Source organism: Poecilia formosa, unplaced genomic scaffold (assembly GCF_000485575.1).
Source record: "Poecilia formosa unplaced genomic scaffold, Poecilia_formosa-5.1.2 Scaffold45, whole genome shotgun sequence".
Taxonomy (NCBI): domain Eukaryota; kingdom Metazoa; phylum Chordata; class Actinopteri; order Cyprinodontiformes; family Poeciliidae; genus Poecilia; species Poecilia formosa.
The window spans coordinates 171,104-185,634 of record NW_006799984.1 but is presented as its reverse complement, the minus strand read 5'-3'; the positions used below and the strand labels follow the sequence as shown (position 1 = coordinate 185,634).

The following is a 14,531-nucleotide window of genomic DNA, read 5'->3' as shown; positions in this document are numbered from 1 at the left end:
ATCACTGAGCTGAAGAGGAAAGACGCTGAGCTGGAGCAGCTCTCACACACAGAGGATCACAACCAGTTTCTCCTCAACTACCCCTCACTGCCAGCACTCAGTGAGTCGACACACTCATCCAGCATCAACATCCAACCTCTGAGACACTTTGAGGACGTGACAGCAGCTGTGACAGAGCTCAGAGAGAAACTACAGGACGTCCTGAGAGACTCATGGACAAACATCTCACTTAAAATCACTGAGGTGGATGTTCTACTGTCAGAACCAGAACCAAAGACCAGAGCTGGATTCTTAAAATATTCATATGAAATCACTCTGGATCCAAACACAGCTAATAACTATCTGTTACTATCAGAGGGAAATAGAAAGGCAACCGTGATGGATCAACCTCAGTCTTATTCCAGTCACCCAGACAGATTCACTGATTACTGTCAGGTTCTGAGTAGAGAGAGTCTGACTGGACGTTGTTACTGGGAGGTGGAGTGCAGAGGGAGAGTTTATGTATCAGTGGCATACAAAAATATCATCAGAGAAGAAGATGACAGTATATTTGGAAGTAATGATAAATCTTGGGCATTAGACTTTCAACAGAACAAGTATATATTCTGGCATAACAACATCTCAACCTCCATCTCAGGTCCAGTTTCCTCCAGAGTCGGAGTGTACCTGGACCATGAAGCAGGTATTCTGTCCTTCTACAGCGTCTCTGAATCCATGACTCTGATCCACAGAGTCCAGACCAGATTCACTGAGCCGCTTCACGCTGCAGTTTGCATTGGTTCTGAAACTGGGTACTCTGCAGAGTTCTGTAGACTTAAGTAAACAAAATTAGGCTATAGTATTTATTTTCTTTTGTTTTGTTTTGTTTTATTTTTGCAAGCTTTTTCTTAAAACCATTAATTTGTGTCCTAAAAAAATCATCTTCAAAAATTGTCACCACTTTCTTTTCACCAGTTTTGTTGCTTTTAATAGCAAAACTTTCAAATAAAATGTGAAACAATTCCTGAGTTTGTTAAAGTGAAGCCATTTTGTTTTTTGTCATGTTCTTCTTTGTGTTATGAGACAACAGATATCGTCGTCTCTTTGTGAACTTCAGCTGATTTGATGTCTTGTTGATTTTTATGTTGATTTGCTGATCAGTTCTGTTAAGGATGATTGTAAAGTTTGAATCCAAATATATTTTAATGTTATTTCTTATTATAATATTTGTTCTTACCGACCTGTTCTGATCTGTCTGAATGATTCTCTATAGAAATGGTTACACTGCCACCTACTGGAAGATTGTGTTGTTACATCTTTATGCACTTTATGAATGAGTTAAATCACATTGTTCATATGTAGTTTTTAATAGTTTGTGCTGAATAATAAAAAATATATTTTTTCATGTACTTTTACTGTTTCCACTTTTTCTAGTTATCTCTATTTTGTAAGATGTTTTTTTGTTTTTTTTCAGTAAATCATCACTTAGATTTTAAACTAAACTATTACGTTCCAAGTGAGCTTTTACAAACATACACCTAAACAGAACATGGATTTTATTGTCACTTTTTAAACAAAGACACAAGACAAATAATCCTGACCTTGAGGGGAAATCAGATTTAAGGAAGTCGGGTTTTATTCAATTAATTTCAGTAAAAAAAAATAAACTACAGAATTTTTAGCTAAAACGACACTCAGCATCAACATTTCTCAGCACAGAGGAGGAAGTGAAGAAGCGGAACGGTTGGATGTTTGAGCTACTTTTACAATGGGAGCCGATAAAATAACAGAACTGAACCAATCCATGTTGTAACACTCAGTGGAAACAAGAAATTACAGATTACAAGTAAGATTGTTAAATTTACTGCTCAAAAAGTCGTAGATTTTAAAAGTAACCATGAAAGATTCAGGGGTTTTTTATTATTATTATTTGAGTCAAATAATAATAATACACACCTGAACAGACCACAGTTTTTAATTATCTAACTAGCTAAAGTGCTAAACACCAGACACAGTGCAGCATAATTGTATTTCTAACACATTTGAATGTTGATATCTTTGAATGCTTTCAGTAAATTAATATACAAAGAAAGCAATTGGTGCAAGTATGAAGCCCTGTGGAATACCTACCAGAAATTACTGACTTTAAAACAACGCTGTCTGTTTAATAAATATAATTTGATACATAACTTTTTCTTGATAAGAAACACTCAATATGTTTTGTTTGGCTAAAAGGCTTTGATTCTGTTCTCAAACAGCTGCTCCAGTTTTTTCATATTCTTCTTCAATGCTGAAGAGTTTAATGAGGGGTAAAATGTAAAAGCTGACAGACTAAATTCCTCTTTACAAACAAGAAAGTGTTTGTAAAAACATTTATTTATTTATTCAAGAGCAAACTCAAACATTTGATTTATTAGCCATTATAATATGGACATGTTCTCTAATGTTTGTGATTTTCAGCTCGTTGTGTGGTTTGATCCTGTTAGCTGTTTTTTTATTTGTACTGAAACGCAGATCATGTTTCATGTTCAGTTTCAAAATGTTCCCTTGACATCATGTTCTTTCCCATGAGGAAGATCAGTCTCCCAGTTCATTCTGAGTTTGTCTCTCTGTAATGTGATCAAAGTCAAACATGGGAAAAGGGCGTTGCCACAAATGTTCCACTATCAGGTGACCTGCACACCTGGGCAAAAACTAGTTTCATTTCTGAGGAACTGAAACTGTCTCTAGAAACAAACCTTGTACATTTATTGCTTTCATGAAGAGGATTGTGGGACCACATTTTCTTTACACAAGAAATATTTTAAAAATGTACACACAATTCACACGTCTGCAGAGAAACATACTTGTATAAAGTTTTAATATGTTTATATTTGCCTAGATTACCTCATCAGTGCTTCCTCTTTTTTCTGACTCTTGCCATGTTTATCTGCTTATCTTTCATGTGATCAATGCCAAACATGAGAAATGGGTGTGATTTCCATTCCTGGGAATAAACTAGTTTTGTGAGGAACTGAAATTGTCTCTAGAAGCAAACCTTGTACATTTATTGCTTTCATGAAGTGGATTGTGGGACCACATTTTCTTTCGAGACATTTCGAGGGGCAGGGGCCACAGTTAAAAAGGGATACATATAGAAAATCTTAAAACATCATCCAGTAGCAACAATCCATATTGAATCTAATATTTAATTGGATCATATTTTGTCCCTTTCATCATGTGGGGACAATGCAAAGCAAATTTAGTTCATGTTTTCCCTGATAGGTATAAAGTTGCTGTTGAGGCCTGTGTTGATCTGAGACTGTAGACTCAGACTAAGGGAGAGAAAGTCACTGGGTTTATTTGCTGCTATCTTACTAAATAAACTAATAATATCTGACTGTTTACCTCCATAGCAGCTTGGCTGCTTTACAGATCAACACAGCTCAGAGGGTTTAACTCGATGCTAGCACTTCTGATTTAAAATTTGTTTGAAAGTGACAATGCTATTAAATTTATTTCATGCTTTCACCAGCGAAGCTTACTTTGTAAGAGTGCATAGAATCATCAGGATTGTTGTCGCCAGCAGGGGAATCGCTCAGCTCTCCTCTGCCGGTGTGTCAGCACACACCTGCAGATGATCTGACTAGTTCGAGAAGTATAAGAGGAGCCTATAGCCAACATTTCCACGCCAGAGTGTTGACCCTTGTGGTAACTGAGAGCCATTAGAAAGCCTTGTGTTCTTGTGTTGTGACACGTTTTAAATCTAACCTCAAGTCTTTTCGTCCCACGTTGACCGTGCCCAGAAATAGGATCAAAGCCCAGGACCTGTTGAGCCCGCTAGTAGAAATCTAGACCTCCACGCCCTCGGCGCTCTGATGCAGTGAGCATCATCAAGTCAGCTCCTGTATCCCTCTACTTCCACGGGCGGACATTGTTTGGACCCAGTACGCCCAGCGCATTATTCCCAATCTCAGCCGGCCTTGTGTACTCACCTCTTCGGATCTGTCCTTTCAGAACCCCAGCCCAGACGCTTCTGACCTGCCTGCTGTTTGCTGATTCCTCAACTCATGCCACATTATTACTCTTGTATTTCTCCTGAGTGTATTGTTTCCAGTGGGTTCAGAACATTCCTAAAACTATGACAAGGATGGTTTGATTGTTGTGTTACCATGGCTACAATATGGTGCTATCTGTAATCTTTGAGTTTGAGCTCAGTTTGTTCACACATATATCATAGCTAGTTAGTTCAATAATAGCCTTGTTTCCCCTTTCACAGACTTCAGATTTGGGGCATCGAGGATAAAAGGCTCAATCCCCCTCTACTTCGTCCCCCTGCACATGCCTGCTCTCTTTTTTATGACTTCCTACATAACAACTCTACTCTGAAAACATATTTATTTATTCCCTTCCCTTTCTGTGCAGCAGGTTGAAGATGGCTGTAACCAGCCTGTAGTTAAATGTATGAAGTGAGGTTTTCATTATTTCTTCACAAATTAAAAAAAAATGAGTGAAACTTAAACTAACTTCATTTTTAGGAAGTGAAACCACTGCAACTCATCCAGCCATCTATTGTCTGGACTTGCTTATCCCTGCAGGGTCTGATGCCTATTTGCAGCAGTTATTGGGTGAGAGGTACAATCTTCCTTCCTCTCACCCAATGAGAGGTCGGGAGATTAATTGCGCATGTTGCCAGTTAATCTAAGAATAACTTAGAGAAACCCATGGAAAACAACCAAGCACAAACACCCTGAAGGACAATTCCATGGAACAGTTTTCCGAACAGTCATGTTTTTGGGGCTGTGGGAAGTACGCAGCACAGGTCCATGCATGTACAGAGAGCATGTTATGGACATTTCATTATCAAGGAATGAGAATCTGTTTCAATAATAAGAGAGAGATTAATCTTTGTCTTTAAGTTTCTTTATTCAAAGGCAAAAGTGTTTGAAGACCCGTCTCACTGAGTGCAGTCAGGAGAAGAGCCCTGAGCAACACACATCACATCGTTACATAGTCACAGCAAGACAAAGACCCACCCAAAGTGTGATCTTATCTCTACTACCAGATGGACCACAGAGACAATCCTGACCCCCACCTCATGAACCGTCCCTCACCTCTTGGAGGGGATGATTTTATGGCAGGAAAGAGCTGATAAGGATTTCAGGAGAAACTTCTAATTCTTCTTTGTCAATTCGTCATGGGGTCAGGTCAAACAGGGTACAAACTACATTCCACACACATCAGTCCTTTCAGACAATCACCAAATCAAGCATTTTACCCAAGATGTCTTCAGGTCTCTTCTGCTATCACAGCTGCAGAAACATCTAAACATTATCTGCAAACTTATTTAATGGACAAACACATCTTGCAGAAATACAAAAACAAAGCAGATATAATCCATAAATAAATGAGGAAAATGTATCATCAGTTCCTTCAAAAATGAAATAAGACTGAAAATGAAATTTTCTTTTCAAGGCACACTGAAACTTGTTGATCGATATAAGGGTGGGATTCAAATCATGTTGCACCAACGTGACAAAAGCATGCACTGCACCACTGTGCGTCCGAGAATATTCCTTTCCACTGGCTGGTTTATCAAGGATGTGAACTGAATGACATGAGAATTAACACAGAAAAATATGGAAATAAAGAGATAGAGCTAAAGATAAACAAATGAGAAACCAAATGTCCTGGAGCTTTGCTGGGGTTGCTAGGTTATGGGGTGGGCTTTGCTGGGGTTGCTAGGTTACGGGGTGGGCTTTGCTGGGGTTGCTAGGTTACGGGGTGGGCTTTGCTGGGGTTGCTAGGTTACGGGGTGGGCTTTGCTGGGGTTGCTAGGTAACAGTGCTACCTCTCCTGATTTGTGATGTTAAATTTTGGAGGTTTCAAATTCAAATAACTTTAAATGTTTCCGAGGGGCATTTTAAATTTTTGAAACAGGTCATTTTTGACACCAAAAACATTAACTGATTGCCAAAAAACTATGTTTTTTTTTTAAAGGGTTTGGCTGTTTTTAGAAACAGTAGAAATCCAAATGGAAGTACAAAAACATGCGAAATGTTAATTTTGTGTAATAGGTCCCTTTTAAAATACAAGAAAAGGTTTATACATTCATAAATATCAATATAAAGAAACAAAATTTGCTCATTTTAAATGGTATCTGTGACACCTGGTAAAGGTACCAGGTGAGAAGCTTTTATAATTTGAAAATATGTTTCATAAATAAATGACCTATAAAATACAGAGATGTAGCAAAAAACAATCTTTTCTTTTCTTCTAGCGAACACAAATGTTGGACTTAAAGCAATTTAAGCATCTGATTCTTCAGTTATCGCAAAGATAGACTGCTTCAGCTTTCTGTGTGTTTGGATTTTATTTTTTATTTTTATTAGATTTCTAGTCAAATCCAGCTCATGTGTCATTTTTAGTTTTCAAAATGTTGCCTTGATGTCCTGTTCTGTTCCCATGATGAAGATGAGCTCTTATCTCATCCTTTAGGATCCATATCCTGTGCTTATCTCTCTTTTTCATGCGATCAACGTCAAACACGAGAAGTGGGTGTGATTTGCATACCTGGACAGAAACAAGTTTCATTTCTGACTGAAACTGTTTCTAGAAACAAACCTTACATAAATATTGCCTTCATGAAGGCAATATCCATGAACTGCAAGACCACATGTTCTTCAGAATGAAGCATTTATAAGATTTTGATAAAATTCACAGGTCTGCAGAGAAACATACTTTCAGTTTAAATATGTTTATATTCACCTAGTTTACCTGCACAACCCTTACTCTTTCTTTTCTGACTTCCCACATAGCATCTCTGTTCCGTAAACATATTCTTTTGTTCCCTTGCCCTTCAGGGCAGCAAATTGAAAATGAATGAAACTAGCCAGTAGGAAAATACTTTAACTGAGTCATTATGTCTTTGCAAATTGAAAATTTGTGTCTAACTCCATCCATTGTCTATACCTGCTTATCCCTGCAGCGCCTGGTGCCCATTTCCAGAAGTCTTATTGTGAAAGGTATGTTACAAGAAAAAACTTTCAGAACATAAATGGTCAAATAAATGTGTTTCTGTGATTTTTGAGACTTGTCTCAAGATGATCTCAAAGCTTTTCTTGGTTATTTTGTATTTGGTTTGTCCTGAAATTGCTTTCTATTGCTTTTAAGACAGTTGGATAAACAAATGAGAAACCAAATGTCCTGGAGCTTTGCTGGGGTTGCTAGGTTACCCTAGTTATCTTGACCTCGCCTTTTATTGTGAGGTAACTCAACCTTAAAACTGTGTCTACGCCTCTTCGTGCCCTGTTCTTGGCTCATTTCTCAGTAATCAAAGTCAGATATGAGAAATGTGTTACTAACATGGGCTGAGGTTTTATAAGATGGCCTTTCAGAGGATTGAGTTTTGTTGTTTTGATCAACAAAACTCAAGGTAGTTTCTCTTCTCAGGAAGTGAAACTACATCCTGGTGATGCAGTTTGAATGTTTTTCCATGTTTTTCCATTTTCCCTCCCTTTCTGGTCCTCCTACCTATGAGGGGTGGAGCCATCCTGTATTTAAGAGCTGACAAACACTGTTCTCCCTGCAGAACTTGTGAACTCGGACAGATTTTTGCCTCCAAGGCATCACAGCTTCTTGCTTTGAGACTTGAAATGGCTCAGAAAAGAACTCAAAGAGCTCAGATTGATGAAGAAGATGTTTACTGTGAGATCTGTTTTGATCTACTGAAGTATCCGGTGACGATTCCCTGTGGACACAACTTCTGCATAAACTGCATTAAAGCCCACTGGGATGAAGAGGAGGAGACAGGAACCAACAGCTGCCCTCAATGCTGGAAAACCTTTAACCCAAGTGGTGCCTCAGAGAAAACAACAGCACTGCCATCTTTAGTGGAGCAGCTGAAGAAGATCAGTCTCCAAGCTGCTCCAGATGATTCCTGCTATGCTGGACTTCAAGATGTGGCCTGTTTTTTCTGTTGTGGAAGAAAACTGAAAGCCATCAGCTTCTGTTTCATCTGCCAGGCCTTTTACTGTAGTCGACATGTTCATCCTCACTTTGATGATCCTCCTTTAAAGAAACACAAGATGGTGAAGGCATCCAAAATGGTCCAGAACAACATCTGCTCTCGTCATGATGAAGTCATCGATGTTTTCTGCCGCACCGATCAGAAGTTCATCTGTAGTCTCTGTTTAGAGAAAGTACATCAAGGCCATGACACAGTGTCAGCTGCAGCAGAAAGAGCTGAGAGGCAGAGAGAGCTGGAGGAGAGACGAGGAAACATCCAGCAGAGAATCCAGGACAGAGAGAAAGATGTGAAGCTGCTTCAACAGGAGGTGGAGGCCATCAATCACTCTGCTGATAAAACAGTGGAGGACAGTGAGAAGATCTTCACTGAGCTGATCCGTCTCCTCCAGAAAAGAAGCTCTGATGTGAAGCAGCAGATCAGATCCCAGCAGGAAACTGAAGTGAGTCGAGTCAAAGATGTTCAGGAGAAGCTGGAGCAGGAGATCACTGAGCTGAAGAGGAAAGACGCTGAGCTGGAGCAGCTCTCACACACAGAGGATCACAACCAGTTTCTCCTCAACTACCCCTCACTGCCAGCACTCAGTGAGTCGACACACTCATCCAGCATCAACATCCGTCCTCTGAGACACTTTGAGGACGTGACAGCAGCTGTGTCAGAGCTCAGAGAGAAACTACAGGACGTCCTGAGAGACTCATGGACAAACATCTCACTGAAAATCACCAAGGTGGATGTTTTTCAGTCCGAACCAGAACCAGAACCAACAACCAGAGCTGAATTCTTGAGATATTCACGTGAAATCACTCTGGATCCAAACACAGCTCACTCAGACCTGGTTCTGTCAGAGGGGAACAGGAAGGTGACAAAAACATACAGGTCTCAGTCTTATCCCAGCCACCCAGACAGATTCACTGAATGTAAACAGGTTCTGAGTAAAGAGAGTCTGACTGGACGTTGTTACTGGGAGGTGGAGTGGACAGATAAATATGCCACTATAGCAGTCGCATACAAGAATATCAGAAGAGTAGGGAGTGGGCATCAGTGTATATTTGGGAATAATGACAGATCTTGGGCACTAGATTGCTCTCAAGGTAGGTACACTGGATATACTTATGACTTTAGACACAATAACAAAGAAACCTCCATCTCAGGTCCTGGTTCCTCTACAATAGGAGTTTACCTGGACCACAGAGCAGGTGTTCTGTCCTTCTACAGCATCTCTGAAACCATGACTCTCCTCCACAGAGTCCAGACTACATTCACTAAGCCACTGCTGGCTGGAATTAGGATGCATATGTATGATGACACTGCTGAATTCTGTCAACTTACATAGAATAAACTAAGACTTTAATGTGTGTTTATAGTGTACAAAATAAAAGTTTATTTTAATATTGTAAAACCAGTTCTTGAACTGTTTTTTGTACATCTTCAGACACATATGAGACAATATATATTTTTTATTGTGGATCTGTGCTGATTTCAAGTCATTTTTATTTTTAGGAGGAAAACGTCAGAATAAATTATGTTGCTTCATTGTTTATCTCTGTTGGTGATGGGACGCTGCCCCCTACTGGACAGCTGTGTTACTTAGTTGTTGCTGAAGTCAATGGCATTTTTATAATTATTAGTTTTGATGAATCAATGTACTGTATACAGTTGTTCTAATCCATTTGAATAAACTTATTATTGGTGCTATAATGTCTGCATTTGTGTCTTTATGTGAATTTCAACTTGTTTTATGTTATTTTTGAGTATGCACTTTAAATTTATCAAATTTTTTACTGTATAAATGATTCCTCAGTTCAAGAAACATCAAAATAANTCATAAGTTATCATTATTAATTTAAGTATTTTACTCTGGGTTTTATCCAATTACTCAAAATGTTTAGATTTTATTCCTTAAACCTTTAATGCCTTGAAATGAGCAATCTGAACTATTTTTATTCACTGCAGGCTGGAAACTTCCTCTTTCTTCAGGAAACCTGCTCTTCCTGTTCCATGACTCTTTCTGTCTGATTATGATTTTTTATGATTAAATAGAAAAAATAGAATTAAAGCAAAGTTTGCAGGACACAATAACAACACACACAACCAGATAAATTTTTTTACCGCCTGACTCTACTGTTGGGTCTTGATGTCACCTGTGTAATCAGTTTTAGAGATAACTTTATTTATTGTTATTATTAAACTAAAATCTCCAGCATGGGGAAGTGGGATGAGCTCGACTTTTCTCGACACTACCAAAGCTGAAAGTTGATTGGCTGCAGCCTCTCTGCACTAGTTTCAGCTCTACACAAGAGCTGAAACTAGTTTCGGTTTTCAGGAAATGAAACTCACTCACACAGTCGCTGTAATTGAGAGCAGCAATGGAGCAGAATCAGTTGGACCAAGAAACTTTCTCCTGTTCGATCTGCCTGGATCTACTGAAGGATCCGGTGACGATTCCCTGTGGACACAGCTACTGTATGAACTGTATTACAGATCACTGGGATGGAGAGGATCAGAGAGGAATCCACAGCTGTCCACAGTGCAGGGAGACATTCACACCAAGGCCTGCTGTGAAGAAGAGCACCATGCTAGCAGCTTTGTTAGAGGAGTTGAAGAAGACTGGACTCCAAGCTGCTCCTGCTGATCACTGTTATGCTGGACCTGAAGATGTGGCCTGTGACTTCTGTACTGGGAGAAAACTGAAAGCCATCAAGTCCTGTTTAGTCTGTCTGACCTCTTACTGTGAGAAACACCTTCAGGCTCATTATGAAGTGGCTCCTTTAAAGAAACACAAGCTGGTGGAGCCGTCCAAGAACCTCCAGGAGAACATCTGCTCTAAGCATGATGAGGTGATGAAGATGTTCTGCCGCACTGATCAGAAGTGTATCTGTTATCTCTGCTCTGTGGATGACCATAAAGGCCACAACACAGTGTCAGCTGCAGCAGAAAGAGCTGAGAGGCAGAGAGAGCTGGAGAAGAGACAAAGAAACATCCAGCAGAGAATCCAGGACAGAGAGAAAAAGGCCAAAGAGCAAAAAAAGAAAGTTTTGTTCATAAATTGCTCTGCTGATAAATCAGTTGAGGCATGTGAGAAGATCTTTGTTGATCTGATTCATCTGATCCAGAGAAAAAGTTCTGATGTGAAGGATTACATCAGGTCAAATCAGGAAACTGAAGTTTGTGAAGCTGAAAATGAACAGAAGATGCTGGAACAGGAGATCGCGGAGCTGAAGAGGAAAGACGCTGAACTGGAGCAACTATTAGACACAGAGGACGACATCCAGCTTCTGAATAATTACATCCCAGAACCAAGACTCTCTTCCAAAGTGCTCCAAAAAAGTTGTTCAAATCCTTTAAAGCGCAGAAACATGATTTATGCTTTTCACGAAACATGGCGCATCAATGACATTAAAGCAGCTGCCTCAGAGGCTGAAAGTACAGTTAAGGAAATTGTGACCAACACGTGGATGGATATTTCCCTGGTGGAGATTGATTCAGAGGCTTCATCATCAACTTCCACAGAGGGGCTGATGGACAGAGATGAACTGTTGAAGTTTTCCCAGGCGCTAACACTGGACTCAAAGAGAGCAAACAGATATTTGTCTGTCACAAGAAACAGAGCAGTAAAGAAGGACACAGAACAATTTAAAGACAACCCTGAACGGTTTGAAGCTCATTTCCAAGTGTTGAGTGAAGACTCTCTGAGTCAATGTTCTTACTGGGAGGTGGAGGGCTCTGGTAGATTCACAGTGGCTGTTGCTTACAAAGATATTGGGAGAAACTTCCTACAATGGGACTGCAAACTAAAGAACTACACATTTGGGCTAAATGAAACCTCCTGGGCTCTGGAGTGCTGCAAACTCATGTATGTATTCAGACACAACAAAACTCTGACTCTGATCTCGGCTCCTCGTTCATCTAAGATAGGAGTGTTCCTGGATTATGGAGCAGGTGTTCTGTCCTTCTACAGCGTCTCTGGAACCAGGACTCTCTTAACTAATAACCGTTTCAGCGTCTCTGGAACCACGATTCTCCTCCCTAATAACCGTTTCAGCGTCTCTGAATCCACGACTCTCCTCCACAGAGTTCAGACCAGATTCACTCAGCCGCTGCTGGCTGGGATACGACTGTATGAAACTGGAGACTCAGCTGAGTTCAGTCAACTCAGACAGGTCAGAAAGTTTCCTAAGTTTTAATGTGAGAGAAAGAAAAGCCTGATACCTGCAAGGAAATGATATTCTACTGTGCAGCAGCTCAGAGAAGCAAAGTGTAAAGTTTCTACATTACTATCAAAAGGATTCGTATTTTTTTTTATAAATGTGACCCACTTAACAGAGATATTACCAAGAATTACAGCCTCTGTTGATCAGCCACTCAGTCTAGTTTTTAATTAAAACAAAAAGACAGAGCTGAACTTAATATGTACCTATTGTGTGTATATATGGGGTTGCCACCTTTCAGAAATAAAAGTAAGGGACACCCACCACGGCGCGTCGTCCTATTCTCATGGGGCGGGATGTGCGCTGCAGTGATGGACATTATTTTATGGCAGTGTTTTTTGTCTTTAAAAGGTGATCCATAGAGCAATCGTTCATGCATAGGGGTCGGTTAGAGTACCCCAAAACTCTAGCCCAATCAGAGTAGCATACTTTCAATGCTTAATTAAGCAAGTGTAAAAAGAATTTGGTAAACTACCGAAGTACTGAGTAACTGATCATAAGACCTGATTTAATATTCAAAATATGTCCTCAGACAGCCAAAAGTATAAAAGTTATGTGAACATTCTGGTATTTTACATAGTATTACCAAAATATTTATATAAATAAGTAGTTAGGTTTGGAGGCTGGTTCTAGACCAAATTTACCACAAAGGCCAGGATAGTCAGTGTTTTTTCATTGTAACACTTGAAAAAGTATGAAACAAAACAAAAAAATGGAGCAATATTTCATCATTTGATATAAGTCAGCCAAAGACCCACTTGCGTCTCCAGAGATCCAGGTTGCAGATCCCTGGCAGATGGAAAGTGTGATCATATCTCTATACAGCAGCTAAAAGTGCACCACTATAATTTTTAATTCATTGTTAAAGTAAAATTGTGAAGGTTAAAAAAAAATCCACCACCGAGTATTAACATAAGACATGTATTTAGTATAACTTCTTTGGTACACCGTTGGCCCCCATCTAGAACCGCTGCAGGTCTGTGTCTGGTACATAAATGACCACTGAACAATGAATTCATAAAATATATCAACATTTCAAAATAAAAAGTAAAGAAAGCCCTAATAAACCATTTAAAGTAGGAAATATTTATGCATCTACTGCTGATCTAATGCATGATTTGTTCTTTAAATGATCATTTGTATTATTTTGGCTGATATACATGAGCAAATAATTAAACCAATATAGTCAACTAAAAGCACAATAGGAAACTTTTGCTATGATAGCATCATAGCAAAATGATGCTACCATCATTCTTGCTATGATGTGTTTGTCAGTGTTTGTTAGCTTCTGTTAGCTTCTTGGCGCAGCTCCGTTCTCATGCTACTGGTAGCTGAAATCGCGATACCTTCACTTTGTACCTCTCTGAAAAATGAACCCATTTAAATAAAGAAATAAAGAAATCCCTCCATGGGTGATACCACGACAGAGAGCGTTCATTTTATAGCGTTCACACCGGTGCTGTAAGGTCCGGTATGAAACTGGGGTGATGGAACAAAACAGCACTTTTAAATTTCAATAATCAGAATGCAGAAATTGTTTCTGTTTTAAAAGGTTTATGTCAGTCTGCCTTTTCCCCATCGATACGCTTCCCGACCGCCCTGCACCTTAGGGGGTTAAAAAAAATGACGCGCACATTGCGCAAAACTCTGAAACAGGAGAAGCGGGACATAAAACGGAGCGACGAACTAGATGTGAAAAATCAACACATGATGTGAAACATGACGATTAGGCGGCGCAGCAGGTGATGGATGAAGATTAATGATGGTCAATAAACAATAAAATAAATCTAGCAACAGGAAAGAAACTAAAGTGGACACAGCAATAAACCAAGAGAGGATAATACTAATCAGAGGAAACTAAATGGAAATGAATGAAGAATAAAATGCAAGAATAAACTAAGAAACTAAAGTAAATACAGAGGAATAAACTGGTATGGCAAGACCTTTCGATCAATAATTAATACAGAGGACTGTATGGCAAGAATAAACAGACACTATTTCCAGATGAAAGGTAAAATAATATTGTTGAAGTGTCATGGGTTTGTTGAGACCACATCCAGTACTGAGAATAAATATATCTTACAGACCATAACAGTAAAGAACTGATCACTTATTTATGTTTTTAATAAGATTTGATATATTTATTTCTTCAATATTATTTTTCATGTCAGTGTTAATGTCATGAGGCTGACGACTCCATGACACTTTCAGTTTGACTCATTAGGATTTGATTAAGAACCAGATTTGTTCTTTGTAATTTCTGTCCAGTAAAACTATTAATTTATAAATCAATAGACAGGTCTATATACAGATATAATCCATGTTTCTGTCTCATATTT

At 39.1% G+C, this 14,531-nt stretch overlaps 3 protein-coding genes across 4 annotated transcripts in view; all 3 read left to right on the top strand.

Annotated features, from left to right (window-relative positions):
- Positions 1 to 1,284, top strand: part of LOC103137952 (tripartite motif-containing protein 16-like) — a 6,418-nt gene extending 5,134 nt beyond the window's left edge. Inside the window, exon 2 of one of the 2 annotated variants that reach the window (XM_007551974.2) lies at positions 18 to 1,284. In XM_007551974.2, the coding sequence (XP_007552036.1) occupies positions 18 to 822 (805 nt within the window). In that variant the 3' untranslated portion in view covers positions 823 to 1,284. The other variant, XM_016671505.1, reaches the window with a different exon arrangement.
- A 6,283-nt stretch (positions 1,285 to 7,567) lies between these two features.
- Positions 7,568 to 9,383, top strand: LOC103137951 (tripartite motif-containing protein 16-like). The gene has a single exon (XM_007551970.2). It carries the CDS (start codon positions 7,614 to 7,616, stop codon positions 9,315 to 9,317), a length of 1,704 nt encoding a protein of 567 aa, XP_007552032.1. The 5' UTR covers positions 7,568 to 7,613; the 3' UTR covers positions 9,318 to 9,383.
- Positions 9,384 to 10,326: 943 nt separating this feature from the next.
- LOC103137949 (tripartite motif-containing protein 16-like) lies at positions 10,327 to 12,701 on the top strand. The gene has a single exon (XM_016671504.1). It carries the CDS (start codon positions 10,351 to 10,353, stop codon positions 12,166 to 12,168), a length of 1,818 nt encoding a protein of 605 aa, XP_016526990.1. The 5' UTR covers positions 10,327 to 10,350; the 3' UTR covers positions 12,169 to 12,701.
- Positions 12,702 to 14,531: the final 1,830 nt, after the last annotated feature.